The sequence below is a fragment of the Fonsecaea nubica genome (genome assembly GCF_001646965.1).
Source record: "Fonsecaea nubica strain CBS 269.64 chromosome Unknown Scaff7, whole genome shotgun sequence".
Classification (NCBI taxonomy): Eukaryota; Fungi; Ascomycota; class Eurotiomycetes; order Chaetothyriales; family Herpotrichiellaceae; genus Fonsecaea; species Fonsecaea nubica.
This window is the reverse complement of record NW_019173680.1, coordinates 258,955-280,514: the sequence shown is the minus strand read 5'-3', so window position 1 is coordinate 280,514 and position 21,560 is coordinate 258,955. Positions and strand designations below refer to the sequence as shown.

The window sequence follows — 21,560 nt, the reverse complement described above, 5'->3', positions numbered from 1 at the left end:
CATTTTGAAGATACCTTGAGCTTCATAGCTCTGGGATCTCCAACTCCAACTGACGCAAAGCGTTGTACCCCGGCATCCCACGCTTCCTCAACCGTGATGGCCCTGCACAGAAGCTATTTGTCAAGCAATAAATAGCGACTTAGGTTCAGGGACAAGCTTTCCGATGCATATTGGTAAGAGGAATGAGCCAATTGAGGGCAAGGCTGCAGACATGCTCCAGGCAGAGTCCGGATCGGCAACGCCCGGATTTGTTCTGGATCGATGTTGAAGCTGCCTATCTGATCGTAGTCAGGTCGAACAGAAGCACCTTGAGCGATGGCGGCACCGGTAGAAGCAAGGACTTTGCGTTGGACAAGGGTTGCAAGTGGTGAGTCGTAGGAAGAAAGGCGAGTTTGGATCAAAGGAAGCATGCAGTAGTGGTAGAAGAGTGGAAGAAGCGCAGCCACACCTTGTCGAGTCTTGGGACACGTGCATGCGGCCTCCCATCAAATCAGGGCGGAGGCATTTGCAAAGATACCGACACCACCACTCTCCAACGTCATGGACCAGGACCTACTTCCCGCACAATATCCACATAGTATCCATCAGACCACGCCTTGCCACGTCTCTAGAGCTTACGGACAAGGACCAGCATCAAGATCGGCTGGGGCAAGCACAACAGCATAACGGCCAGCAGAAAAACAAAAAAAAAGGGCGGGTGGACGAGAACAAGCTGGTCTCGAAGAGCTGCCTGAATGGGCAAGGGCTACAACTACTTCTCTCCCGTGTATAATCTTTCCTTTTCCTACGAGAGGTCCCCGAACAATGGATTGCTCACTCAGGAACGATTCCTCCTAAGCCCCTCCACATATCACAGCGATACCCTCTTCCAGCTTCCCATGTATATGCATTCACCAACGTGAAATTGTTCACCAGGCCCGGTTCCCCGTATTCTGTCAAGTTGGTTTTGATGTAGGGCAAACTGAATGCGAACGGTGTGCCCCCGGTGACATTGAGGTTGATCTGGAGAGGCGAGTACATCTTGAAAGGAGGCCAGTCGGAAACTGGATTACTCAAGGTACTGTTGGACGACATTCCATTGGCAACAGAACTGGGAATAGACGGGTTATCCGACGTGATAAAGCTGCCCCAGATCTTCATGGCTGCGTTAACAAAGTCCGGGCTTTGGTTTGGTGTGGGTGGCCCAAAGTAGGCCGTCAGATCGGTGCCGTGAACAGCAATCGGCACGGAATATTGATACTTGAACGAGTTACGTCCATGATCGCTGTACGCCTCTGCCATCCAGTACGACGGGCATACAAACGTAGTCTCCGAATAGATAGCCTGTGTTCAGGTCAGCGTCCGCCGAAATACTTGAATCCCACGCTTCAGACTCACAAAGGCTCTTTGCTGCTGCCCTGTCGCAACAGAGCTCTGGTTGATGAAGCTCGGGAGCTCAGTGCCGGAAGAGGCATACAATGGCGCATCGGGGTCCGTGGAATCATTTGAACTTGGATAGTAGAGAAGCACTTTGGCGATGTCATCGTTCGTGAACAGCGGAAACGTCAGCTGTAACCACGCCACGAGGTCGTCTTCTGTCGTAATGTTGGGCTGGGTATATGCTGGTCCCTCGAGGGCGTTGTTGCTCACGAGCAAGTTTAGTCCGTTGAGCTCTTTGCGCAAGAGTTGGCGACTAGGTAGATCTTGAACGAATATGCCGTCTGTTACAGGCAAGAAAGCCCAAGTCCCATATTTGCCCGACTCGGACAGAGTGGCGCTCGCATTCTGTAGTGTGGCCGAGTCTTGACTGACAAGACAGTCAAAGATTGTATTTGGATGAGCACCATAGGGCAAGGTCGGTGCGCAACCAACCATGGTGGCAAGGGCGTAATAGGACTGTGAAGGTTGCCAATCCTTGTACCCGTACTGCATGGGTAGGTACGGCGATGAAGCGATCGTCTAGCAGTGTCAGATGGCATACCGGGTACTACGCAAACTCGCCCAAGTGACCTACATTTCTGAAAAGCGACTGGCCAAGGGAGCCACCATACGCCATCCCTTGAAGCTAAATCCCGGTATCAGCACGAGGTCGATCTCCTTGGGTGTGGCTTGTGCCTAATCAAAGAAACTCGAGGGATGTCCTCCTCATCTGAATGAGCAACGTACCATGACTGATCCAGCTCCTGCAAAGGTACGTTAGTATATTCCTCCATAACACTGATGAGAAATTGAAGTTGTCTCCTGTGAAAAGAATGAAACCAGCGATTGAAAACCTACCTGCTGACTGCCCGGCTATCGTCACATGATTGGGATCCCCTCCGAACAAGGAGACATACCTTTGCGCCCACTGTAGCGCAAGATATTGGTCGAGCAAGCCAGCATTGACTACTCCATTCCGAAAGACTTCATCACCTGCAAGAAAGCCAAAGGCACCCAGCTAGATAGGTCAGCTTTGACATATAAGAGATCTTTTGAAGACTTACCCTGTACTGAATGGTCACACCAATAAAGGAGTTATTGTTAGCATTGATGATGGCTGACAGATCTTGCTGCCCGTTCCCCCTTCCATAGCCTCCTCCATGAACGTAGAAAAGTACAGGAAGTGGACTAGGAGGATTTGGAGGCGCATAGATGTTGAGAAACAAACAATCTTCGCTTGCCCCCGTACTGTTCAGAGGCACCAAGGTACTGGTTGTATCTTGGTTTTGAGGGCATATGGGACCAAACTGGTTCGCTTGGATCACGGAATCACGGTTTGTTTGAGGCGCCTGAGGAGCCTGCCATCTGTTCGAACCAGTCGGGGGAGCTGCGAACCGGATGCTAAGCTGTGATTAGTTATGTGGTTCTTCAGGATGAAGCAGCTCAGATGTACCCTTTCCACACGTTCAACGCCGTCGTCGAGTTAGTGTAGCCCTGGTAGACCTCGTAGCCAAGGTCAACTTGCAGCGATGAACTGTTTTCACCGGAAGCTTGACGAGAAAGGAGGGCAGTTGGATACGGATGAGGGTTGTACTGAGGATATGCAGAACAGTGTGCTAACAGAGAGACGGCAAAGAAGAGTACAGCACACATTTTACCTGTGGTCTCCCTGACAGAGCGTGTGTGTAAAGGGAAATTAGAGGGGGTGAAGGAGTCTCAAGGATCTCTCCGAGGACACACATTTTCCATATATTTCGTGGGCACAATCAGCCTGGTCTGTCGCACAAGGTACCGCCAATGCCGTGACTTGTCGGACAGTGACCGGCATTCAGGTGGAAGCATTGTGGGCTTTGACCCCAAGCTGCAGTTGATATTAGCCGTGTATCAAAACAGATGCGAAATAGATGGAGACGAGATGTCAATGGATAGACGTCATTGGATCCCCCACATTCTTAGCCTTTAGTCTCCTCATTCTCGGATCCGCCACCCCGTCATTGAGGATGCAAGGAATCAGGCGTAGCAGCGTCAAGGTCGTGTGAGGCTGGTCCAACTCCGCACGGCAGATGAAGGTCACCCGCTTGGTCCGGCGGTGATTCTGGAAAATTGAACAAACAAGCACCATGCTTCAGCCAATGGGATCCAAAGCATCAATATGTTGTGCTGGCGGTCTAGACACCAGACACTTAAATCTATTTTCCCATGACCGCCTTTAGCATGGGTGGCAGACAAGTTTCAAACCCGATTACCTCACCTATCATGGTCAGTGAGACGCCACATCCACAATTCATGTTCCGTTGCCATCGTTCAACAGCTCGTCCTTCACCGAACAACCCCAGCTAAAGTTGACACCTGTATGCGCGCGAGCATAGTTTGGCCTCCGAACACCAATACCGGACTTTATGTCTTGGGCTTGATATTGACGAACGGCTCTCGCGTCTCCTAGCCGATCAGTTGCTCTTCTTGTCGCCACCGCTCGGGTTCAATTGGTTGTATTTGACGCTCAACTCGTCGTATTCCTTTTGTAGACCTTGCGCTTGACTCTTCATTGCCTCCAGCTCTTTGTCCTTCTTTTGGAGCTGTTTCTTGAGTTCGCCAATCTGGTCGGCTCGATATTCTCCGCTGAGTTTCTCGCCTTCTTTGCCGCCGGCACGCTTATCCCCCTCGTACATCTTGACCTTCTCTTCGAGGCGAAGGACATCAAGGATCATGCCGTAGGTGCGGTTGAGGATGAGGGAGAGGAAAAGTGTGAAGCCGGTCAGGTACATGTTGCGCTGAGAATAGAACTTGCGGGCTTGAACCTCCATGCGCTCAGAACCTATTGCTGCTGCCCGTCTGCATTTGTCAGCCGTGACCCATTGAGCTGGCCTGGTGTGATCCTGCAACGTACCCTGCACCAGTGGTGTCCTTTGACAAAGCTGCCATCTCCACCTGAACGCGGTAGACTCTGTTGACGCTGTCGAGGAATAGGATGAGAATGAAGATGAAGGTGATCTTGCGGAGTGTCAGTCGACATCAGAGCGTCTTAGCGGAAGATGCGGCATACCTTCATGCCATATTGTATCTTGGCTACAATTGGACTTTCAGAGATGAAATTGAACATTTTCCGCTTGACTGTGAATGGCATCGGGATGATAAGGGCTATAAACAAGACCATCTCCGTCACCAGAAGGACGAATACCTGTGATGGCTGGTCAGCTTCAATAGCCCACAGTAGTTACTACCCAGCGTCACTGGGGGGTTGACGGACCAGGCTGTAATAGAGCGTCATGTTTGCGGGTTGGTGTGAATGGAATCCTGCCTTCGAAGGTGCGAGAGTTGGGCAGTTGGGCGGACAGTGCCAGAGAGTAAAGGATGTAGAGACAGAGAGTTAAGAACAGACACGATGGACCGTGGAGTTTGTACTTGTAGAACAGAAAGACCACGGATTCAAGTTGAAACCTGACGAGAAATAAAGGCCAGAGTCTACAGGGCGACCAGGAGTGGAATTGTGTGGGCCAATCTGTGGTTTGTTGCGTCACCGTCACCCCTTCGACCAAGCTGAGGGCAAGTGGCACAGTCACCCAGAGTGGCACCAGCTGCCACAGGCTGCAGTAATAATGCTTCCGAACAGTGTGGCACGCGTCATAATTGCAAGGCCTCGTCTTTCTGCGTCGCCCTACTAGTTACTACGGCGGTCTCTAGGCATACTAGCGCAGTCATTCCCCCGATATTCCTCCCAACCACAACTTCAAGGGAGTCCGGCTGACGGAACACAGCGTATCATCTTGAATTTGTAGCTCTCATCATCAGCTGCGGGGATCCGTTGTTGAAAACATTGCCATTGACATGGCATCGCTTTGCTTTGGTAGGATTTACAGAGCCATTGGCATGGTTAGTTTGTTGGTTTTGTCGAATCAACTCCACGATCTCAGGTCAGGGCGGGTCTACGAGACGTGACTCTCTTTGTCGACATATGTAGAATCTGAAAATAGAATTGACTCTCTGTGCTGGGTAGACCTAATACCATAGCTCTATCTCAGAGGCCATCATAAGCTGCCTCTGCTGGACGAGCCCTTTTGGCGACACGACCTAACCCCTCGTAATATGTGCAGATAAAGCTCCTCCCTCCCCGGCCTTCCCAACCTTCCCAGCCAGAATTCCTTGTGCATCCCGTCAATATTGATCCCCAGCAAAACCTGCAACATCCTCTAATACGCCGTGCATCACCAAAGCAATTGCAGAATGTGGCTGGCATGATCTCCAGCTGGATTGACGGGGTGCTCTCTTAGGATATTTGTCGTGCAGCCATTCTTTCATATTCGCGTTTCCACTAATGGAGAGGGAGGACATGTTTGCGTCTCGGAGCCTGTCGTAAGTTGCAGCGTATTTCATGCTAGGAGCCATCCGAACCAACAGCATGCTAAGCGAGGCATGTTCACACGCGTCGAAACTCTCCTTACCACTCGAACTCGCCTTGACCTTTGTGGAAAACGTACCTGTTGTCAAGACAGGTCAGTATCACAACTCCTTTTCATTATGCCAACCGGGAAGAGGAAACGAAAAAGAGGGGGGACTTACTCATTTCCTTCCACCCTCAAAATACCGTCCTTGAGGGTGCACTTCCACTTATTCTTGACCCGCTGAACCTTGTCATAGGTGCAGAGCATAACTTGGTCAGTGTTTTCTCCATTCTCCTCGTTTGCGGCCAGGTCGTCGGGATCATCCAGATCGGAGTTGATGGCATCCTCATCTTCATCCGCATCATCGTCATCGCCCGTCGCGTCGCCCTGTGCACGGCTGATGCTCGTAGCGTGAGTTATGCCCTCCGACGGAGCAAGGGCATTGAGTGTCCGAGCAGCAGCTCTGCCGGGGATTGTACGTTCATCGAGGGCCGTCAGAAGACCGCCACCTTCAAGTTCTTGTTGTTTAGCCCGCAAGTGAGCGCGCATCAGACGGTCAGCTTCAGCACCGTGAGCAGCAGCGAAAATTTTCCGTTGGGAGTATTCGGCTTCCCAGTCATCACGGGCGTCGCCTGAACCATCTGTTTGGCTTGCATTAAGAGCAGTTTGGGTCTGAGGTTTGATGTCTGCAGTATAGTCCTGGATGTCGGTGAACGCAGAAGTAGAGTCTTCCTGCTTAATGTAGTTGCCCGAAGGCGCTGCGGATGGTTGTATGGGCACACGAGGCGCGCTGCCGGATTGAAGTTGTGCAATTTGAGGACCAGCACGTTGGCCAAAACTTTGGTGAAGATTCATGGCTGCTCGATCGCGAGCTGTCAAGGGCTGACCCTGCTGGAAAGATGGTGCCTGATAAGGTTGCGGGGGAGGGGGCGCTGGCTGTGTTGGATAAGAGGTAGCATTGTTTTCGATCTTGATGGGCGGAGCAGAAGGGGGGGCCTGTTGAGCTGGCGGGGTGTTGACAGCAGTCCCATTGCTTGGGAGAGTTTGCGGCACGGGTTTTGCATTGCTGGGAACAGTGCTTTGTTCTTTGATGACGGGAGCTGGAGGGGGATCCCAAGGAAGCTGCGCAACCTTGAGACCAGAAAGCTTCTTCTGCCATTCCTGCAGGCACACTTGTCAATATACAAATCACAGCACCATGCTTAAATGGAGACGGGGCAGTGGTTGCGAAAGCCAAAAGGGGATTAGTGCCTGACACGTGGGTGGGCCGGTGTGGTGTGCAGCCGTGGCGTTCAGGGCGTATAAAAAGAGGGCTATGAGTGAAGAAGGGGGCGCCTTCAAGAACCTTCCGATCCCCGCCCTGCCTCGCCCGCTGCGCTCGCTCGCCCTCCTCCCACCCACGGCTACCGTCTGCCTGCGACAACCCTGCTGTCCCATGTTCACGCAATCGATGTTTCCATCTTTTGCTCCTTGTGCCTTTTCTTGTCACGATATTGCTGAGGTTCGGAGGGAACATTTGATGATGGACGGGAATAAGAATCGGTGTACTTTTGATGGCTGAAAATGTACTTACGGATCTCAGAAGTTCAAGAGTCGCCAACTCCACGCCACCTTCCTCAAAATCTTGCCGTGATGCTTCGCAAACATCAGTTATGACTTTGGCATAGACGTCGCCCTGGTGCAGGTGATAAACGTTAGCCTGTAGATGGACACAACTGCAGACTGCGCTCGACAGATTTGAGGTTCATTTGGCAAAGCGAAGAGACAAGGATGAAGTCGACAGGCAGATTGTGCAGGATACTTACCACCGAAGTTTTGGACATGTTGCGGCGGTGATAAGTCTGATGCCTTTCAAGATCTCTCTAGTCCACAAGCCTACTGATGCGCAACTTCGTGAGACCGAGGTTTGGAGTCAGGTGTAGATGTCGTGATTGTGAGGAATCAGTGTCTAGACAAGCTGGGGATGCCGAAGACTGAAAGTCTCTTGGCCGCGGCAGGTCGGGATATTGCTGCAATTCACCTCCTACTCATCATTGATAGCACATCCAAAGATTCACAAAAGTCTTCCTCAAGTAAATCTCAAGAACTTGGAATGAAAGTGAAGTCAATCTAGCGAGGTGGAATGTGAGGTGGTGAATCAGGTGTGACGGCAAGTTCACAAGAGCAAGAGAAGAGATGACCCCGTCGCCCGCAAACAAAGGCTTGGCCTGGCCACTGGGTAGTGGACACTCCCACCCAGACTTATTTCTGGGGGTCTCTTGCGCTCTCTTGCTAACTGGGCACGCCAGGCTAGTTAAGCGGCTCTGCCTAGACCTAGTAATACTCACCTTCCCTAGCACCAACCACGGATAACTCGGCGGTCATCAACCACCTTAGCTATACGGAGTAGAGAACTGTGATGAATACTGGTCTTTCTCTCGAGTATCAGTCATCGCCATCTAGTTCCTCATTGCCCCTTTGAGATTGCCTGCGATCATGGCATTTAGGCCCGCCCTCATTGTGGTCGACATGCAAAATGATTTCTGTCCTCCCGTATGAAAAGACTTGCACCACGTTTTCAATTCACCCTTGGTGCTGATATGTATAGGACGGCTCACTTGCAGTCTCGGGAGGGCGAGAAATTGTGCCCTTGATCAACCGCCTCCTTGAATCGCCGCATTTTGTCTTGAAAGTGGCCACGCAAGACTGGCACCCAACTAACCATGTATCATTTGCGACAAATCACTCTGCTCCTGACAACAAACCCTTCGAGTCTTTTGTCACCGTGCGTAATCTGGTTGGCAACAAACCAGACGAGACGATGCAGCAAAGACTGTGGCCCGTTCACTGTGTGCAAGGTACGAAAGGCGCTGAGATCATTCCAGAAATCAATCTCTCCGATATACGCTTCACGGTCCAAAAAGGCCAGGATCCAGGGGTCGAGATGTACTCTGCCTTCTCAGACTCTTTTGGCAATTTGACATTTGGTGCTGGAGGGGTGAGTCACGACCTTGCGAAAGAACTGGCCGCTGAAAACATATCTCACGTCTATGTTGTCGGCCTTGCCGGAGACTATTGTGTCAAAGACACTGCCCTTGGATCGGCAAAAGCAGGGTTCACTACATATGTTATAGAGGAAGCCCAAAGATGTGTGGATCCCAGCACATGGATGAATGTCAGGGACGCTCTGGCACAGGGCTCTGTGACTGTGGTCAGTGTCGACACCGAAGAGGTTCAACGAGTCCTCGGCTCCTGAAGTCAATCTCAATGTGTCACTGAACTCGACCCCAGGATGACAGAAATGGAGCAGTATGTCTCCTCAGCTCGTCTCCCTTCACGTACTAACCCTGATCAGACTACAAGCAGCATTCAGAGAAGACGATTTGTTCAAATTGTGCGTGCCTTTGCTCAAAACCTTGGTAGGGGCACTGGTTCCACGGCCATTCATAAGCACTCACTCGCTATGCCAGAGTTAGACACATACAGTCTTGCCAGCTCCATGCCATCATACGTACTGACGCGGGCGACTCTGCCATCCGCGGAGTTACGTCCGTCGTTTCTTTTGCTTGTTCGCCCGAGACTCTCCAAGCTGCAAGCAGATATGGAAGAAATGGGTCTCTTTATGCATTTCCAAGTCGAGTTGGGTTACGACCCTTGTTTCCTGAAGTTATCTTGCAAGCGGGCAATGCTGTCTATTTTGATGAGTATCAGCGCCTCATTTTGACAAGGCCCGAGCATCTAAGGGGTTTGGTGCTTGGGCGGGACCCCTGAACGCTCTGTGCTGGCCACGTCAAATACCTACTAGTCCACACGCCGACGACCATAATGATAGGGTCTCACTTCCCTTAATGTTCTTTCCATTGCTTTCTGGGCTTCAACGGATGGATATGGCATTCCTGTTGTCCCCTACCCCTAGTGTCTTTTTCACAAGTCCTTGCCGAACAAGGCGGCGCACAGCCTGCACTGTAGCTGCAAGAAGTCGCTGCCATACCTCGGATATACAAGATACACGAACCAATGCTTGAAGAGATTCCGAGCATCCACAATGTGGTCGCAGGGTAGGTTCTTGATGGGACACTGTAGCCAATCATGCAGAGTTATGGATCTTCCAGTCGGTGTTGCTCATTCGTGGCACTTGGTCGCCATGATTTTGCCATCTCACCATCCCAGATCTGCCATTCACGTTATAATACCAGAACAATAAGACACAACGAGGTTAGCAAAGTGCCATTGGTGGAGAATAGTGCGATTGGGAGACGACAATGCCACACTCGGTCCATCCTACGCCTCGGGAAAATACGCCAGACACAGGCAAAGAGCAAGACCTGTCGAGACTTTGGTGGAATCGCAATATACCAAGTCGTCAGTGGACAGCAGATTGTCCGCAATACTTGGTCGGGCAGAGTGAGAAGAACATTGGGATCTTAAGCCGCAAAGATGAGGAGTTCGCACGATTTACGTGGCAACAAATTGAAGAGCTAGTTCGTAAGTCTCCCTTTTCATGAAGTTGCGAGTGTCGTGAGGGCACAACACCAGCAGAGGGCGACATGCATGCAACATCAGCTACAACGATGGTACCTAACACGTTTCACTCGTCCAAGGGACGAACAATATCCACCTTTTCCAGCGGCCATCAAGCCAGCTGCGGAGCTATCTTGCCTATGTTTACCATCTCAAGGAGACCTACGGCTCAGTTCTACTATATATCCAGCAACATCGCGTCCATTGGCCCACGATCAGTCGAAGTGGAGATCCGCCATTCAGCAATCCCTCCGACTACAAGATTTTGTACAACGACTGGCCGTACTTTGTCGAGCAGGGGATACAACATCTCGTGGTGTGGACGAAATTTCCCATCGATGAGGTTGAAGAGACGGGAGAAGTGACTCCGGAGGCGAAGATGCAGATCGAAGAGTTCATTAAGAGGACATTCTGCGAGGTGAAAGGGGGGGAGAGGATAGAGAGGGAGAGGATCGTGTGGTTCAAGAACTGGAAGAGTCTGAAAAGCGTGCATGCGTTAGGTAAGTTGAGCTCGTCCCAGCCAGCTGAGGCCGTAGGCGTGATGAGGCTTTGATCGTAGCTAACTGAGACGTTCACAGAGCATTTCCACATCATGCTGTATCAGCCCCCAGAGGAACTCATTGAAGCTGTTACAGAGGGGGATCGGCCCATATGTGAAAGCTGGATGGCAGAGAACGGTGCTCTGTAGATTCAAGCAACGGCGTCACTGGTTAGCAACTCCAATCTGGTCGGATAGATAGAATATACTTGCATCGGAAGGACAGGAGCCAGTATGCACACGATGTGCATTAAATAGACGGGGAAACCATATTTTTTACGAGGAACCAGAGACTCGGGAATTAATTGGTGCCGGTTCCAGGTTTTCCCATTCATCTTTCTTTGGATCTTGCAGTTTGCGGCATGTGGATGACGCAGCATTTTTGCTTTGGTTCAGGGTCTCCACTTGTGCTCAGAAACCCGCAGCGGCTTGTCCAGTGAAGAATGGTTCGCATGCACGAAAGAAACTGCAAATTCCCCTCGAAAGTGGAAACAGGCATCTTTTTTAGACCTCTTTACTCATCGTGCCAGCTGTGTCACCAGATTCCTCCACGGTCATCACCGAGCTCTTCACTCTGTCTCTTCTACTGCCTCAGTTGACCACCGAACAGTGTGGCACTCGAGGGCCTTGTTCGTATCTGTCGCGCAGGAGACTTGACCTTTCGCCCCCCGCCGTATCCGACCCTCCACGACGTCATATCACAACTGCCCATTTCTTGCTCTACCACCTGTACCTCCTCCATTGTACCGAATCATCCCTCGTGCATGAGGGCGGGCAATGGACAAGATGAAGCACTCAATAGGTGGCGCGCTGCGTAATCGCAGTGAGTCGAAGAGTATGGTCATGCCCCTCTATGCGCGATCGTTGCCTCAGGCTGACTTGAAGATTCCAGGCAATCGCTCTTCTTCAGAGGACACACGCGAAGCCGCGGATGAGGACACTATGGTTATCGAACCCGAACAGGGAAACAGTGAGATTGATCTTACGATACCTGAGGAGAAGGCCGTGCTAACAACGAACATCAGTCCTGTTACACATTATCTCACAACTGCGCCCTGGCGCCGACCTGTCCAGAATCACCCTCCCGACCTTCATCCTCGAGGAAAGATCAATGCTAGAGAGAATAACAAAGTAACGCGTTCGTCCGAGGGAACAAGTACGATCAAAAGCTTACGGGGTGCTTCTAGTTTTATGGCCCATCCTGATACCCTTCTCCCGATGCCTTCTATCGACGACCCGATTGAACGATTTATCTCGGTTGTCAAGTTCTATCTGAGTGGCTGGCATATCAGACCTGCGTACGACATCCTACAGTGCCGTATCTGACAACAGAGCTGATTATTTGCTAGTGGTGTCAAGAAACCCTTGAACCCGATCCTCGGGGAAGTGTTCACCTGCTGGTGGGAATATCCAGACAAGACGCGAGGTTACTATATTTCGGAACAGACGTCCCATCATCCCCCAAAGTCGTCATATTTCTTCATGGCACCGCACCACCATATTCGGGTTGACGGTACTTTGAAGCCTCGCAGCAAGTTTCTCGGCAACTCGGCGGCTAGCATGATGGAAGGCATATCATACTTGAGATTCACAAACCGAGGAAAGTCCAAGGGTGGAGAAAAATAGTACGTTTGACTCCTCAAATTTCCCTGGAGGCGTTTCTAACCTCAGCAGCATCCTAACGCAACCCAACATGTACGCCCGTGGGATTCTTTTCGGTAAGATGAAGTACGAGCTGGGCGACCATTCCTACGTGCGATGTCCGGAGAATGGGCTGGCAGCAGATATTGAATTCAAAACCAAGGGTTGGGTTGGGGGCACCTACAATGCTATTGGAGGGGTTATCAGAAATGAGCGAACTGGAGAAGTCCTCTATGAATTGTCAGGATACTGGTCCGGGGAGATGACGATCAAGAATACCAAAACCGGACAGAAAAAAGTGCTCTTTGACGCCACACATGCCAAACATGCCCCTCCTTTGACCCGGCCAATTGAAGAACAGGGCGAACGCGAATCGCAAAGACTTTGGAATTCGACGGTGCAGGCAGTGCACGCGAGGGACCATGAAGTTGCTACAACCGAGAAAGCCAAAATTGAAGATCGGCAGCGAGAAGAGGCCAAACGAAGAGAAGAACTGGGTGTTGAGTGGAAGCCCAAATTGTTCCGGCGGGTGGATGCACGGCCTGGATCCCCTGAAGAAGGCGAGGAGGATCTGGAGTGGATCATTAATGCGCATTTGTGAGTTTCTTTACTGCTTCGTCCTTGGTCTTGACTAACAGCCTTATTAGGGATCCCAAGGCCTCGCCGGATGAGCTTGTGGAAAAAATTCTCTCCATAGCGCCTATACTTCCAGGCCAAGTTGCAACCTCCGACCAAGAAACGAGGCGCCACTCTCTCGTGCAGAATGAACATGGCTCTCATCAAGCAGGAGGTCATCTGCACGCCTCTGACAATCTGATTGATTTCGATTCCCGGCCCCCAAGCACAGCGCCGCCGGAGAAACATTCGACACAAGGGAACTCACAATCACAACATACTGAACAGCAAAAGACGGCGAATTTGATGGATGATGACCATGAAGAAATGTCTCATATGAATAACCAAATGTCGAAAATGAACATGCACGAGGCAATGGTACCAGAAGGCCAAAAACCACTGAGAAGGGCAGACACAGACACTAGCGAGGTGGATCTGTTTGTTGATGCCGAAAGCTGAGGGTTCAAGATATGAGGGCCGTTGAGAAAGTGATGTGGTTTGACATGCCCGTGCCTTCTATAAAGTTGCCAGGAGAAAAGGACCCAGGTCATCCTTGTCCATCTCCATCTCCATCTCCATCGACAAACGATCTCCACGATAACGAGAATATAGAGGGTCAGTGGTCCGGGTTGTTCAAGGCTGACAGGCGCCGAGAGCATGTTCTAGAGCGCACCTACAGTGCAGCAGAAGCACAAGACCCCTAATGCATTTTATGAAGGCTGAGCTGGCATACAAGTTCGGTGTAGCTTTCTTGTGAGCTCTTGTCTTCCAACTCTGGGTGCTATGCCACGTACCTGCGTCCAGGAGCCCGAGTATTGCCGAAGCCCGAGCGACCCCTAGCAAATCAAATGAGGTGGATTAGCTCGTGTCAAGACTAATTAGAGGTGCCTAAACTTCTCTGGGGTAAGCGCCTTGCGGAGGATAAAGACACCTTGGGGACAATCAGCAGGTGCGGGGAAAGCCTTGGGACTCTCGCCTGACGCCTAAACCACCCTTGGACCTCCCTCGCTCCCTCCCTGCCAGCCTTCGGTGCTCGGTAAATGCAACAACCTTGGAACGTTTCATGTGATGGCCCTTGCGCAGCCCGGTGAGTGGGAAGGTGCCATTAAGCTGCATGCCAGAAAGGGCGGTCGCAAGGGGACGCAAGCCACCCAGTAGGTAGTAGTATAATAACCGGCGCACCGACTTCGGTTCAACTTCATCTTCGACCTCCCTTCTTCCTCGTACACTGAGACTCTTCCCCCTGTTTACCTTATCACGCAGCCCTTCTCCTGCATAGCACTGTGGAATCCCCCGCCTTCAATTAATTCGTTCAGTCCCTGAACACTGTTCCTCCGCGCCTTGCTCAGTCTATCCCGGAACCTGCGCTACACATTGCCGAGCGTCTCTTCGACTTCAGAAACCAACACGACAACAATCTCTCAATAGACTACGCTCGACTCTTCACCAAACGCGTGTTTTTGCTACAAGTCGGCTTATCACAAATCTCCACAACTCAGTCCACTGCGCCCACTTGTCCCCTCGATTATCGAACAGCCAGCGGCCCCATACTTCCACTCTTCAACACCGCCTCGCAGCAAAGTAAACAGAATCAACAAACCCATAACAATGCAGACCCGCACAATCCTCGGCGTGGGTGCCCTTCTCGGTGTCGGTGCGTTGGCAGTCACCCAACTGTCCATCCAATCACAGGACCGCCAGTACAAGAAAACTCTCCAATACATGCACGACGGCAGGGAGAAGATCCAGGACCGCATGAATCAGATGGCCAACAGTGTGACTGGAAAGAAGTAAATCCATAGCAGCCACTGATAACACTGGGAAATGAGATGGCGGGGAAATAACCAAACCGAGAAGGGCGCTGAGGTGAAGAATAGTATCGGGAAGTTGAGCTGCGTACAGCAAAGAGTTAGTATTGAGTTAGTCGGAGGGAGCCGGTGGTCACATAGACATGAGCTACATGGCATCTTTTTTTTCTCACGGTCAAAGTCATACATACTCGTATCAAACTGTGTTGCGACAAGGGAGCGACATGACAAGTTGACAGCATTTGCGTACCAGCACGGATATGGGTTCTCTGTACCATCCACAAGACAATGCAGTTTCAAATCCCATATCTCCTATTTTCTCGACCTAGACTCCGTACTCCTCCCATCCATCTCAATTGGATCCATTCGCGCGAGACGCATACATCCTCACTCAGTACTGTACCGGACCACAGAAAAACTCCTGTTGTGTGCATGCATGCATGCATGAGTACCTAGGTATGCAATGTGATGTTCTTGGTACTCGTACTTCATTGGCACCCTTCTCCTGATTCAAACTTTCCTAATGTCCTGAATACCCTGGTAGCCTGGTAGCCTGGCAACCGGGTCGCTGGGTCGTATCCATGTACGGAGTACGGAGTATTGAGAACAGAGTACAGAGTATCCATGTCGTATCAGAACCAGACACTGGTCTGGGGCCGGAGACGTTCAAGAGGGGATATGTGGAGAAGACAAGGCTATGCATACCATGTTGTGCTATGCTGTGCTATGCAGACAACTGTATACCGAGTATGGACGCCTGAAAAGGGTCGAGGGATACACCGTTGGTCAATGCTCGCAATGCAATGTACTCGGAAAGGTAAATGTAATACAACACAATACAAGGCAACATAGCATAGCACAGCATAGCATAGGACAGGAAAAGACAACATAGAGTCCTCAATTCATGTTCCCTTTTCGTCGTGTCTCTCACGAGTCCTCGTCCTCTGTCTCGGTATCCGTCTCGGAAGTGTCGCTGTCATCATCGTCACCATCGGTGTCACTTTCGTCGTCGTCATCGCTTGCTTCTTGGGTCGTGTTGGCTTGAGTCTGCGCCACAGGGATCCCTTTCGTGTCGGCAGCCACAGCCTTCTTCTTTTTCTTCTTCGGTGTCACTGGGGAGCCGGTCAGGCCGCCGGATTTCATGGCTTGGAGTTGACCCGCGAGAGAATCTATATGGTAAGAAATTGTTAGCATTACTCTTCTGGTGTCTGCAGTTTGTGACAAAGGTCGGGTTGAGATACATACCTTCCTCGGGTTCGCTAATGTCGTCGTCACTCTCGACCACTTCAGCTTCCTTGGGGTCTCTCACGTCCAATACCACGTCTACCTTCTCGTCCAGCCCGATGTAACTATCACACACCAAGTGCATGACAAACGGAAAGGCGTGGACCTGGGGCGGTGCCTGGAAGGGACATTTCAAAGTGACGACGTTAAAAGTGGGTTTACCAGTGTCCGGGTGAAATATGGGTCGGTCGAAACTGGTAAATGTAAAGGGGGGCACAGAAATACGGCCGGTACGTGCTTCTGAGAGAAAGACGTGCCATCGAGGAGCGTGATCTGCAGCAAAATAGGGTGCATGCGCCAGAGGCGGTTGTACACTTCCTTCTTTGGCATCATCCTCCACGTACGAGCCATCGGGGAGTTTCTTTCTCTTCGACTTCGCCGGTTTCCGACCGTGCAAGGCATCTAGATCTCCTTCATCCGGATCAATGTCCTCGAGATCCAGTGGGTTGATTGGGGGAATCTCCTTTTCTGGTGTTCCGGGAGGAATGACGCGGGCTTTGATCACGAGCTGCACCAAAGAGCCAGGTGTGACAACGCGCTCGCCAACGACTTTGAAGAAGGCCTTTGCGATGACAAGATGGGGTATTTGAGCCGCCACCGCCATTGCTTGGTTGTATTGTTCATCCGAAAGATCAGAGCACAGCTGTCTTCGTGTTGTGGACGGGAGAGACATGAACTTTTGAAATGTCATTGGCAACTTTGAGGACTTGACGATCTTGTCGGCGATTGCCGGTGTGAAGTTGGGAAGTTGGAGAATTGCTGAAGCCGAGGGCGGAACGGCTTGGATGATGTTCTGTGAGGTGTGGTAGGATGCTAAGAGGGGTTTCACCATGCCAAATGGCAGAGTTATTGATGCAAACGAGTTGTTCAACAAGAGAGCGGTTGGGGCGACATCGAACTTCTCTTTCTCCAGCTCGGGGTCGTCCAAGTCGATCCGAGCCAGGTAGGCCCAGAGAAGGGCAAGTGTTTTCCGTCGCACTGGGTCGTCGATGGCTTTCAATCGTTCCTTGTCTGCTTCTGTAAGGGCAGAACTGCTGAGGACTTTGCTTTCCACCTTTGCAGCACCAGCATCACTCCTGGGTCCTTTCAGAGTCTCTTTAAATTCTTCGCCGACACTGGTGGCTGCCACGACGGCGCCCTCTGATAAATCTTCCTTCCACTCTCGGAATAGATTGCCAGCGCTGGCATGGAGGACTTTATCTTTTGTGAGGGCCTGAGTTCCATACCACCACTTCCCCAACGTGTAGGGTAGAATGATTCCAAGAAGGATGCCGTAGAAGGCGACCACAAACCAGCGATTGCCCTCTTCGACCATCCACTTGGGCAATGCGATGCCGATACTCGTGGACTGCTTCCCATCGGGGTTGCCATATTGTAGATAGTTATTTCTGATCTCGTCATCCGTCAATGCTTTGTATGCCTTTGTCATTTCCACCCAGCGATCGTTCACGTCGTCCATGGTTTCATTCTTGGAGGCATCGGGCTTGGCCTTGTCAGGATGGAACTTGAGCGATAGCCTCTTGTAGAATTTGTCAATTTCCCGCTCCGACGCACTCTGTCTGCTTGTCAGCATCTGTCTGTCGCAACAACCCACATTCTTCAACGTACCCTTGACACACCCAAGATATCGTAGGGATCCCACATCTTGGGGACCGTTCTCTGCGTGACGATGATCAAGTATATCATGTAAGCCATGAATGTATAGCCCGCGATCACCGCTATGATCCTTTTTGTCTTGCGATTCTGCCTCTTTCGTCTCCTCCTCTGCGCCTCGATGATGTCAACATTGTGAGGTTTGAAATCTGACTTTACTCGGGTGGCGGTTTGCTCGAGGTCTGTGGATGCTTTGAGGACGTTATACGTGAGAGGAACCGTGACCAAGCCGGCCATGGTCAGCATGAAGAACGGGAAGAATTGACCCTGGTCATCGTAATTGTATTCGGAGGACATGGTGACCTGACCTGGGTGCGCAAGCCGCTTGGGGCTGCGCTGTTGGACTGTTCTGGGTTATCGATGACCTTTGGCAATGCAATGGGCACTGATGAGATACAGTTGTCAAAAGAAAATGGTACACAAGGGCAGTGAGTGACGAATTGGCTAGGGAAAAGGAAAAGTTGTCGTAGAGTCGCAGTGGCTCGTGCGTCCTTTCAACTCCGCAAAAATGGTCGACGCGAGAGGTGGCTTCAACTTTCTCCAAATCGGCGCTAAGGGAAATCCCCTCAGCCTCGTCAGGGGGCGAAAAGGGGCAGTTACTTTCTGTTCTTAACAGGGTTCATTTTTCTAGACACTAGATATCTAACTCGCTATAACAGCAGAAACGAAACATCCTGCATCTTATGTCGTCTTCGAGCGATTTAATCTCGCAGAATCTCAGAATATATGCATATCTGGACTACCTGCCCAGCTGAACATCCAGCCTGTCCTACTTTTGGGTTTGCTTTTTCTAGACACAAAAAGTGATGGAGTAACCTTCTCGGCGCCATCACGGCGCCAGGAACGTCCCCCTCAATTTCAACGCGAAGAATCAAGTATGCCCTGTCACCACTCCTGCGCACTAAATTCTGGAGGGAATAGAAAGATGAAGAGCACCGCAACAGCTAAGGCTTCTGCCCGTCCTTTCCCAAATCCCCCAAACTTTGAAGCTTCGAGGTCTTGCATTTGATTTCCACCCAGGGTGTCGCTCTTTGACAATAAAACTCGATCTCAGGGTCCAGACCCTTCAGTCGCTCTTCTCCCGTCAACATCGCATGCTCTGCCCCAGATCCGGCCCCGAGCGGTCCATCAATAGACCCGGCCGGCAACGAGATCATGTCCTGAAAGTTCGAGGTGGAGCAGTACAGCGGACTACCACATCTGGCGCAGAAGTGGCGGTTGACCGTGCGACCCGAGTCGGAGCCTTTGTCTGCGTAGGTAGTCATTTGTGGTGGTGGGATGATGGCGTTGTCGGGCCTGAGGTCCAGAGCGGAGCGCGGAAATAGGACGTTGGCCATGAAGACCGAGCCAGACCATTTTTTGCAGGCGTCGCAGTGGCAAATGATGCTCTTGACGGGCTTTTTGAGGACCGTGTATCTCCAGGCCCCGCAAAGACAGGAACCGGTCAGGGTTTCGGCTGGATCGCTCATGGTTTTATTGGTTGGAGTGTCGTCGTCGTCGTCGTTGTTGTCGGACTAACGGTGAGATAGATGGAAGTTCTTGTCTTGGAGAACAAAAGATAGGTGGTAACAGGAAATATGGGTGCTGTTGTTGCAGGCGATGCAAGGAGGAAGATTTACTTCTGAGTCACGCGACCAGGCAGCCACCACACCTTCTCGGTTACAGAAGGAATTGAGGACTAGATATATTAATTGGCAGTCACAGATTGTGAGACAGGCACAGGGACGGTGAGAAAGCATGCCGAAAGGGACTTTCAATCCGAGATGTTGGTAGAGGCTTCAATATACGCTTGAAGAAATGGAGCGGCTGGCTATTCCAGCACGCCCTCCATCCTCGAACTTTTTCGACACTTCAACTCAGGATCCAGTTCTCTAAACTCGGTACACTTACAAACTTTGACAAATTCCCGGGATACCACAGCTCCGTCTTCATTCCCACAGGGTATAGGTCGTCCTTAGGCGCCATGAGGAAGACGTAACTTCCCTCCGACAAACAATGGACGCCAAAACGTCCCTCGTCATAGTGTCGCTCTGCCGAACCAGATACTCCTCCGAAGACATAATAACCCAAAAGCTTTCCAGATGCCGCATTCCGAATTCCGAATTATTTTGTGATCGCGACGATATTAAATGGCCTCACCTCGTCTGACGCGTTTGGAAACCCGGCGACTTCAATCTTAACCGGGATGGACTTCACCTCAATGGTACTCATGGAGGTTTTTTCTTTTGTTTGGCTTGTTTCTTTTGAAGAGCCTGTTGTCGCTCCAACTCTGCTCTTCGTCGTCTGGCCTCTTTTCTTGCCTGAGCCTCCTTCTTTGCCTGGGCCTCCTTCTTTGCCTGGGCCTCCTTCTTTGCCTGGGCCTCCTTCTTTGCCTGGGCCTCCTTCTTTGCCTGGGCCTCCTTCTTTGCCTGAGCCTCCTTCGCTTGTTGTCGAATCGCTAGTTTCCTTTGCCGAACCGCCTTCTTTCGCTGAGCCTTCTCCGCTCGCTTTCGATTCGCTTCTTCCCTTTCTTGAGCCTGCTGTAGCTCTAGTTCCGCCTTCTTTCGCCGAGCCTCTTTCTCCAGGGCTTTCGCTTCCTTTTTACTTGGCAGTGGCAATATACCGTGCTGGCTTTGCGCCAAGGATTCTCCTGTCGTGCTTGTCTCAACGACCGCCTTTCTTTTCGCGGATTTATTATTGGCATCATGAGGCAAAAGAGATCTGGAGAATGTGTCCCACTCGTTGGTTTCATTGAGGGGCCAGATCTGATATTGAAAGGCGGCCGCTCCCTTGATTGTCGGGTGGACATAGCAGATCTGGACGGCCCTTGCTCCCCCAAAGGCTCCTTTCAAGATCGGTTCTTCTAAGCATCGATAGTTGGACCACACTCGCCGACTGTAAATGTCTGGTGGTGGCTTCGTTAGAACAATTGCTTGTCGGCCACCACGACCTGTATATTCTGCAAATCGACCTGAAGCTCCTTTCATATACTTGGACCACGCATTAGAAGACTTGCCGTATCTCGCGCCTCCAACATCGCGATCGCTATATAACGGGCCCATAGCAATGATTAGTGTCTGTAGTCCGTGTTGACTGGCCCAACGCTGGGCCAGCTCAGGGGACAAGCCGGTCCAAAACACCAGGCAGCGAGCATCTCGTAATGCGTGGTCAAACCGTTCGTCGAGACGAGATAGTTCTGTTGGACTCAAGTAATCCAATGGGTCCCAGGCATCAAATGGAAGAGGGTCTGCCATCCCTGTGAGGGTACCATGCTGACGAACTACGGTTCGATGCGGCGTCGAGATCACAAAAGAGTCGAAGAATACCTATGTATGCTGTTATAAGTAGGTTGGCAATCAGCTGAAGGTGCACGATTACCCCACTTCGAGAGGAGTCGAAGGGGGGTTTGCGTAGCCTTTCATTGGATACGCTGGCACGGTTGAATACTTTATGTACCAGAAATTCTGGTGACGTCAGTGATAAAAACGAACAAAGGAACCAGCTCGTCAGATACATCCCTTGCCTTTCAGAGTTGGCCAGGTGCGAAACATATGGCTTGGCGTTATGTTCACCCGCGGCAAGGCTGTACGGAGTATGTAGATCTGGGGTGGGTCTGAGATGATGGCTCTAATTACAACGAGGTAAGAGAGTTTTAAAAGCGGCATATCAGGAAAGCCAAGGCACCAAAGTCCCTAGCGATGTAGCTTCTCTTGAAACTCTATGCCAGGCAACAACCATTCCAACATCAACAACTACCTTACTCAC

The 21,560-nt window shown here is 51.1% G+C and overlaps 9 protein-coding genes across 9 annotated transcripts; 3 read left to right on the top strand and 6 right to left on the bottom strand.

Annotated features, from left to right (window-relative positions):
- Positions 1-813: 813 nt before the first annotated feature.
- AYO20_01719 (hypothetical protein) lies at positions 814-3,051 on the bottom strand (the record flags this gene model as incomplete). The annotated part of the gene is made up of 7 exons (XM_022640025.1): positions 814-1,323; positions 1,378-1,938; positions 1,994-2,044; positions 2,146-2,162; positions 2,257-2,416; positions 2,463-2,799; positions 2,852-3,051. 7 exons carry the CDS (start codon positions 3,049-3,051, stop codon positions 814-816), a joined length of 1,836 nt encoding a protein of 611 aa, XP_022503980.1.
- A 794-nt stretch (positions 3,052-3,845) lies between these two features.
- On the bottom strand, positions 3,846-4,666 carry AYO20_01718 (hypothetical protein; the record flags this gene model as incomplete). Its single annotated transcript, XM_022640024.1, has 4 exons — positions 3,846-4,230; positions 4,286-4,389; positions 4,442-4,576; positions 4,646-4,666. The coding sequence occupies 4 exons, from the start codon at positions 4,664-4,666 to the stop codon at positions 3,846-3,848; spliced, it is 645 nt and encodes a 214-aa protein (XP_022503979.1).
- A 1,167-nt stretch (positions 4,667-5,833) lies between these two features.
- Positions 5,834-7,600, bottom strand: AYO20_01717 (hypothetical protein; the record flags this gene model as incomplete). The annotated part of the gene is made up of 4 exons (XM_022640023.1): positions 5,834-5,873; positions 5,956-6,938; positions 7,351-7,476; positions 7,583-7,600. 4 exons carry the CDS (start codon positions 7,598-7,600, stop codon positions 5,834-5,836), a joined length of 1,167 nt encoding a protein of 388 aa, XP_022503978.1.
- A 652-nt stretch (positions 7,601-8,252) lies between these two features.
- Positions 8,253-9,012, top strand: AYO20_01716 (hypothetical protein; the record flags this gene model as incomplete). The annotated part of the gene is made up of 2 exons (XM_022640022.1): positions 8,253-8,309; positions 8,365-9,012. The coding sequence occupies 2 exons, from the start codon at positions 8,253-8,255 to the stop codon at positions 9,010-9,012; spliced, it is 705 nt and encodes a 234-aa protein (XP_022503977.1).
- A 1,006-nt stretch (positions 9,013-10,018) lies between these two features.
- Positions 10,019-10,965, top strand: AYO20_01715 (hypothetical protein; the record flags this gene model as incomplete). Its single annotated transcript, XM_022640021.1, has 3 exons — positions 10,019-10,241; positions 10,358-10,777; positions 10,856-10,965. The coding sequence occupies 3 exons, from the start codon at positions 10,019-10,021 to the stop codon at positions 10,963-10,965; spliced, it is 753 nt and encodes a 250-aa protein (XP_022503976.1).
- Positions 10,966-11,601: 636 nt separating this feature from the next.
- On the top strand, positions 11,602-13,530 carry AYO20_01714 (hypothetical protein; the record flags this gene model as incomplete). Its single annotated transcript, XM_022640020.1, has 4 exons — positions 11,602-12,113; positions 12,165-12,440; positions 12,490-13,053; positions 13,104-13,530. The coding sequence occupies 4 exons, from the start codon at positions 11,602-11,604 to the stop codon at positions 13,528-13,530; spliced, it is 1,779 nt and encodes a 592-aa protein (XP_022503975.1).
- Positions 13,531-15,806: 2,276 nt separating this feature from the next.
- On the bottom strand, positions 15,807-18,113 carry AYO20_01713 (hypothetical protein; the record flags this gene model as incomplete). Its single annotated transcript, XM_022640019.1, has 3 exons — positions 15,807-16,048; positions 16,125-17,718; positions 17,772-18,113. The coding sequence occupies 3 exons, from the start codon at positions 18,111-18,113 to the stop codon at positions 15,807-15,809; spliced, it is 2,178 nt and encodes a 725-aa protein (XP_022503974.1).
- A 647-nt stretch (positions 18,114-18,760) lies between these two features.
- Positions 18,761-19,781, bottom strand: AYO20_01712 (hypothetical protein; the record flags this gene model as incomplete). The annotated part of the gene is made up of 2 exons (XM_022640018.1): positions 18,761-19,330; positions 19,707-19,781. 2 exons carry the CDS (start codon positions 19,779-19,781, stop codon positions 18,761-18,763), a joined length of 645 nt encoding a protein of 214 aa, XP_022503973.1.
- Positions 19,782-20,023: 242 nt separating this feature from the next.
- AYO20_01711 (hypothetical protein) lies at positions 20,024-21,049 on the bottom strand (the record flags this gene model as incomplete). Its single annotated transcript, XM_022640017.1, has 1 exon — positions 20,024-21,049. The coding sequence occupies one exon, from the start codon at positions 21,047-21,049 to the stop codon at positions 20,024-20,026; it is 1,026 nt and encodes a 341-aa protein (XP_022503972.1).
- Positions 21,050-21,560: the final 511 nt, after the last annotated feature.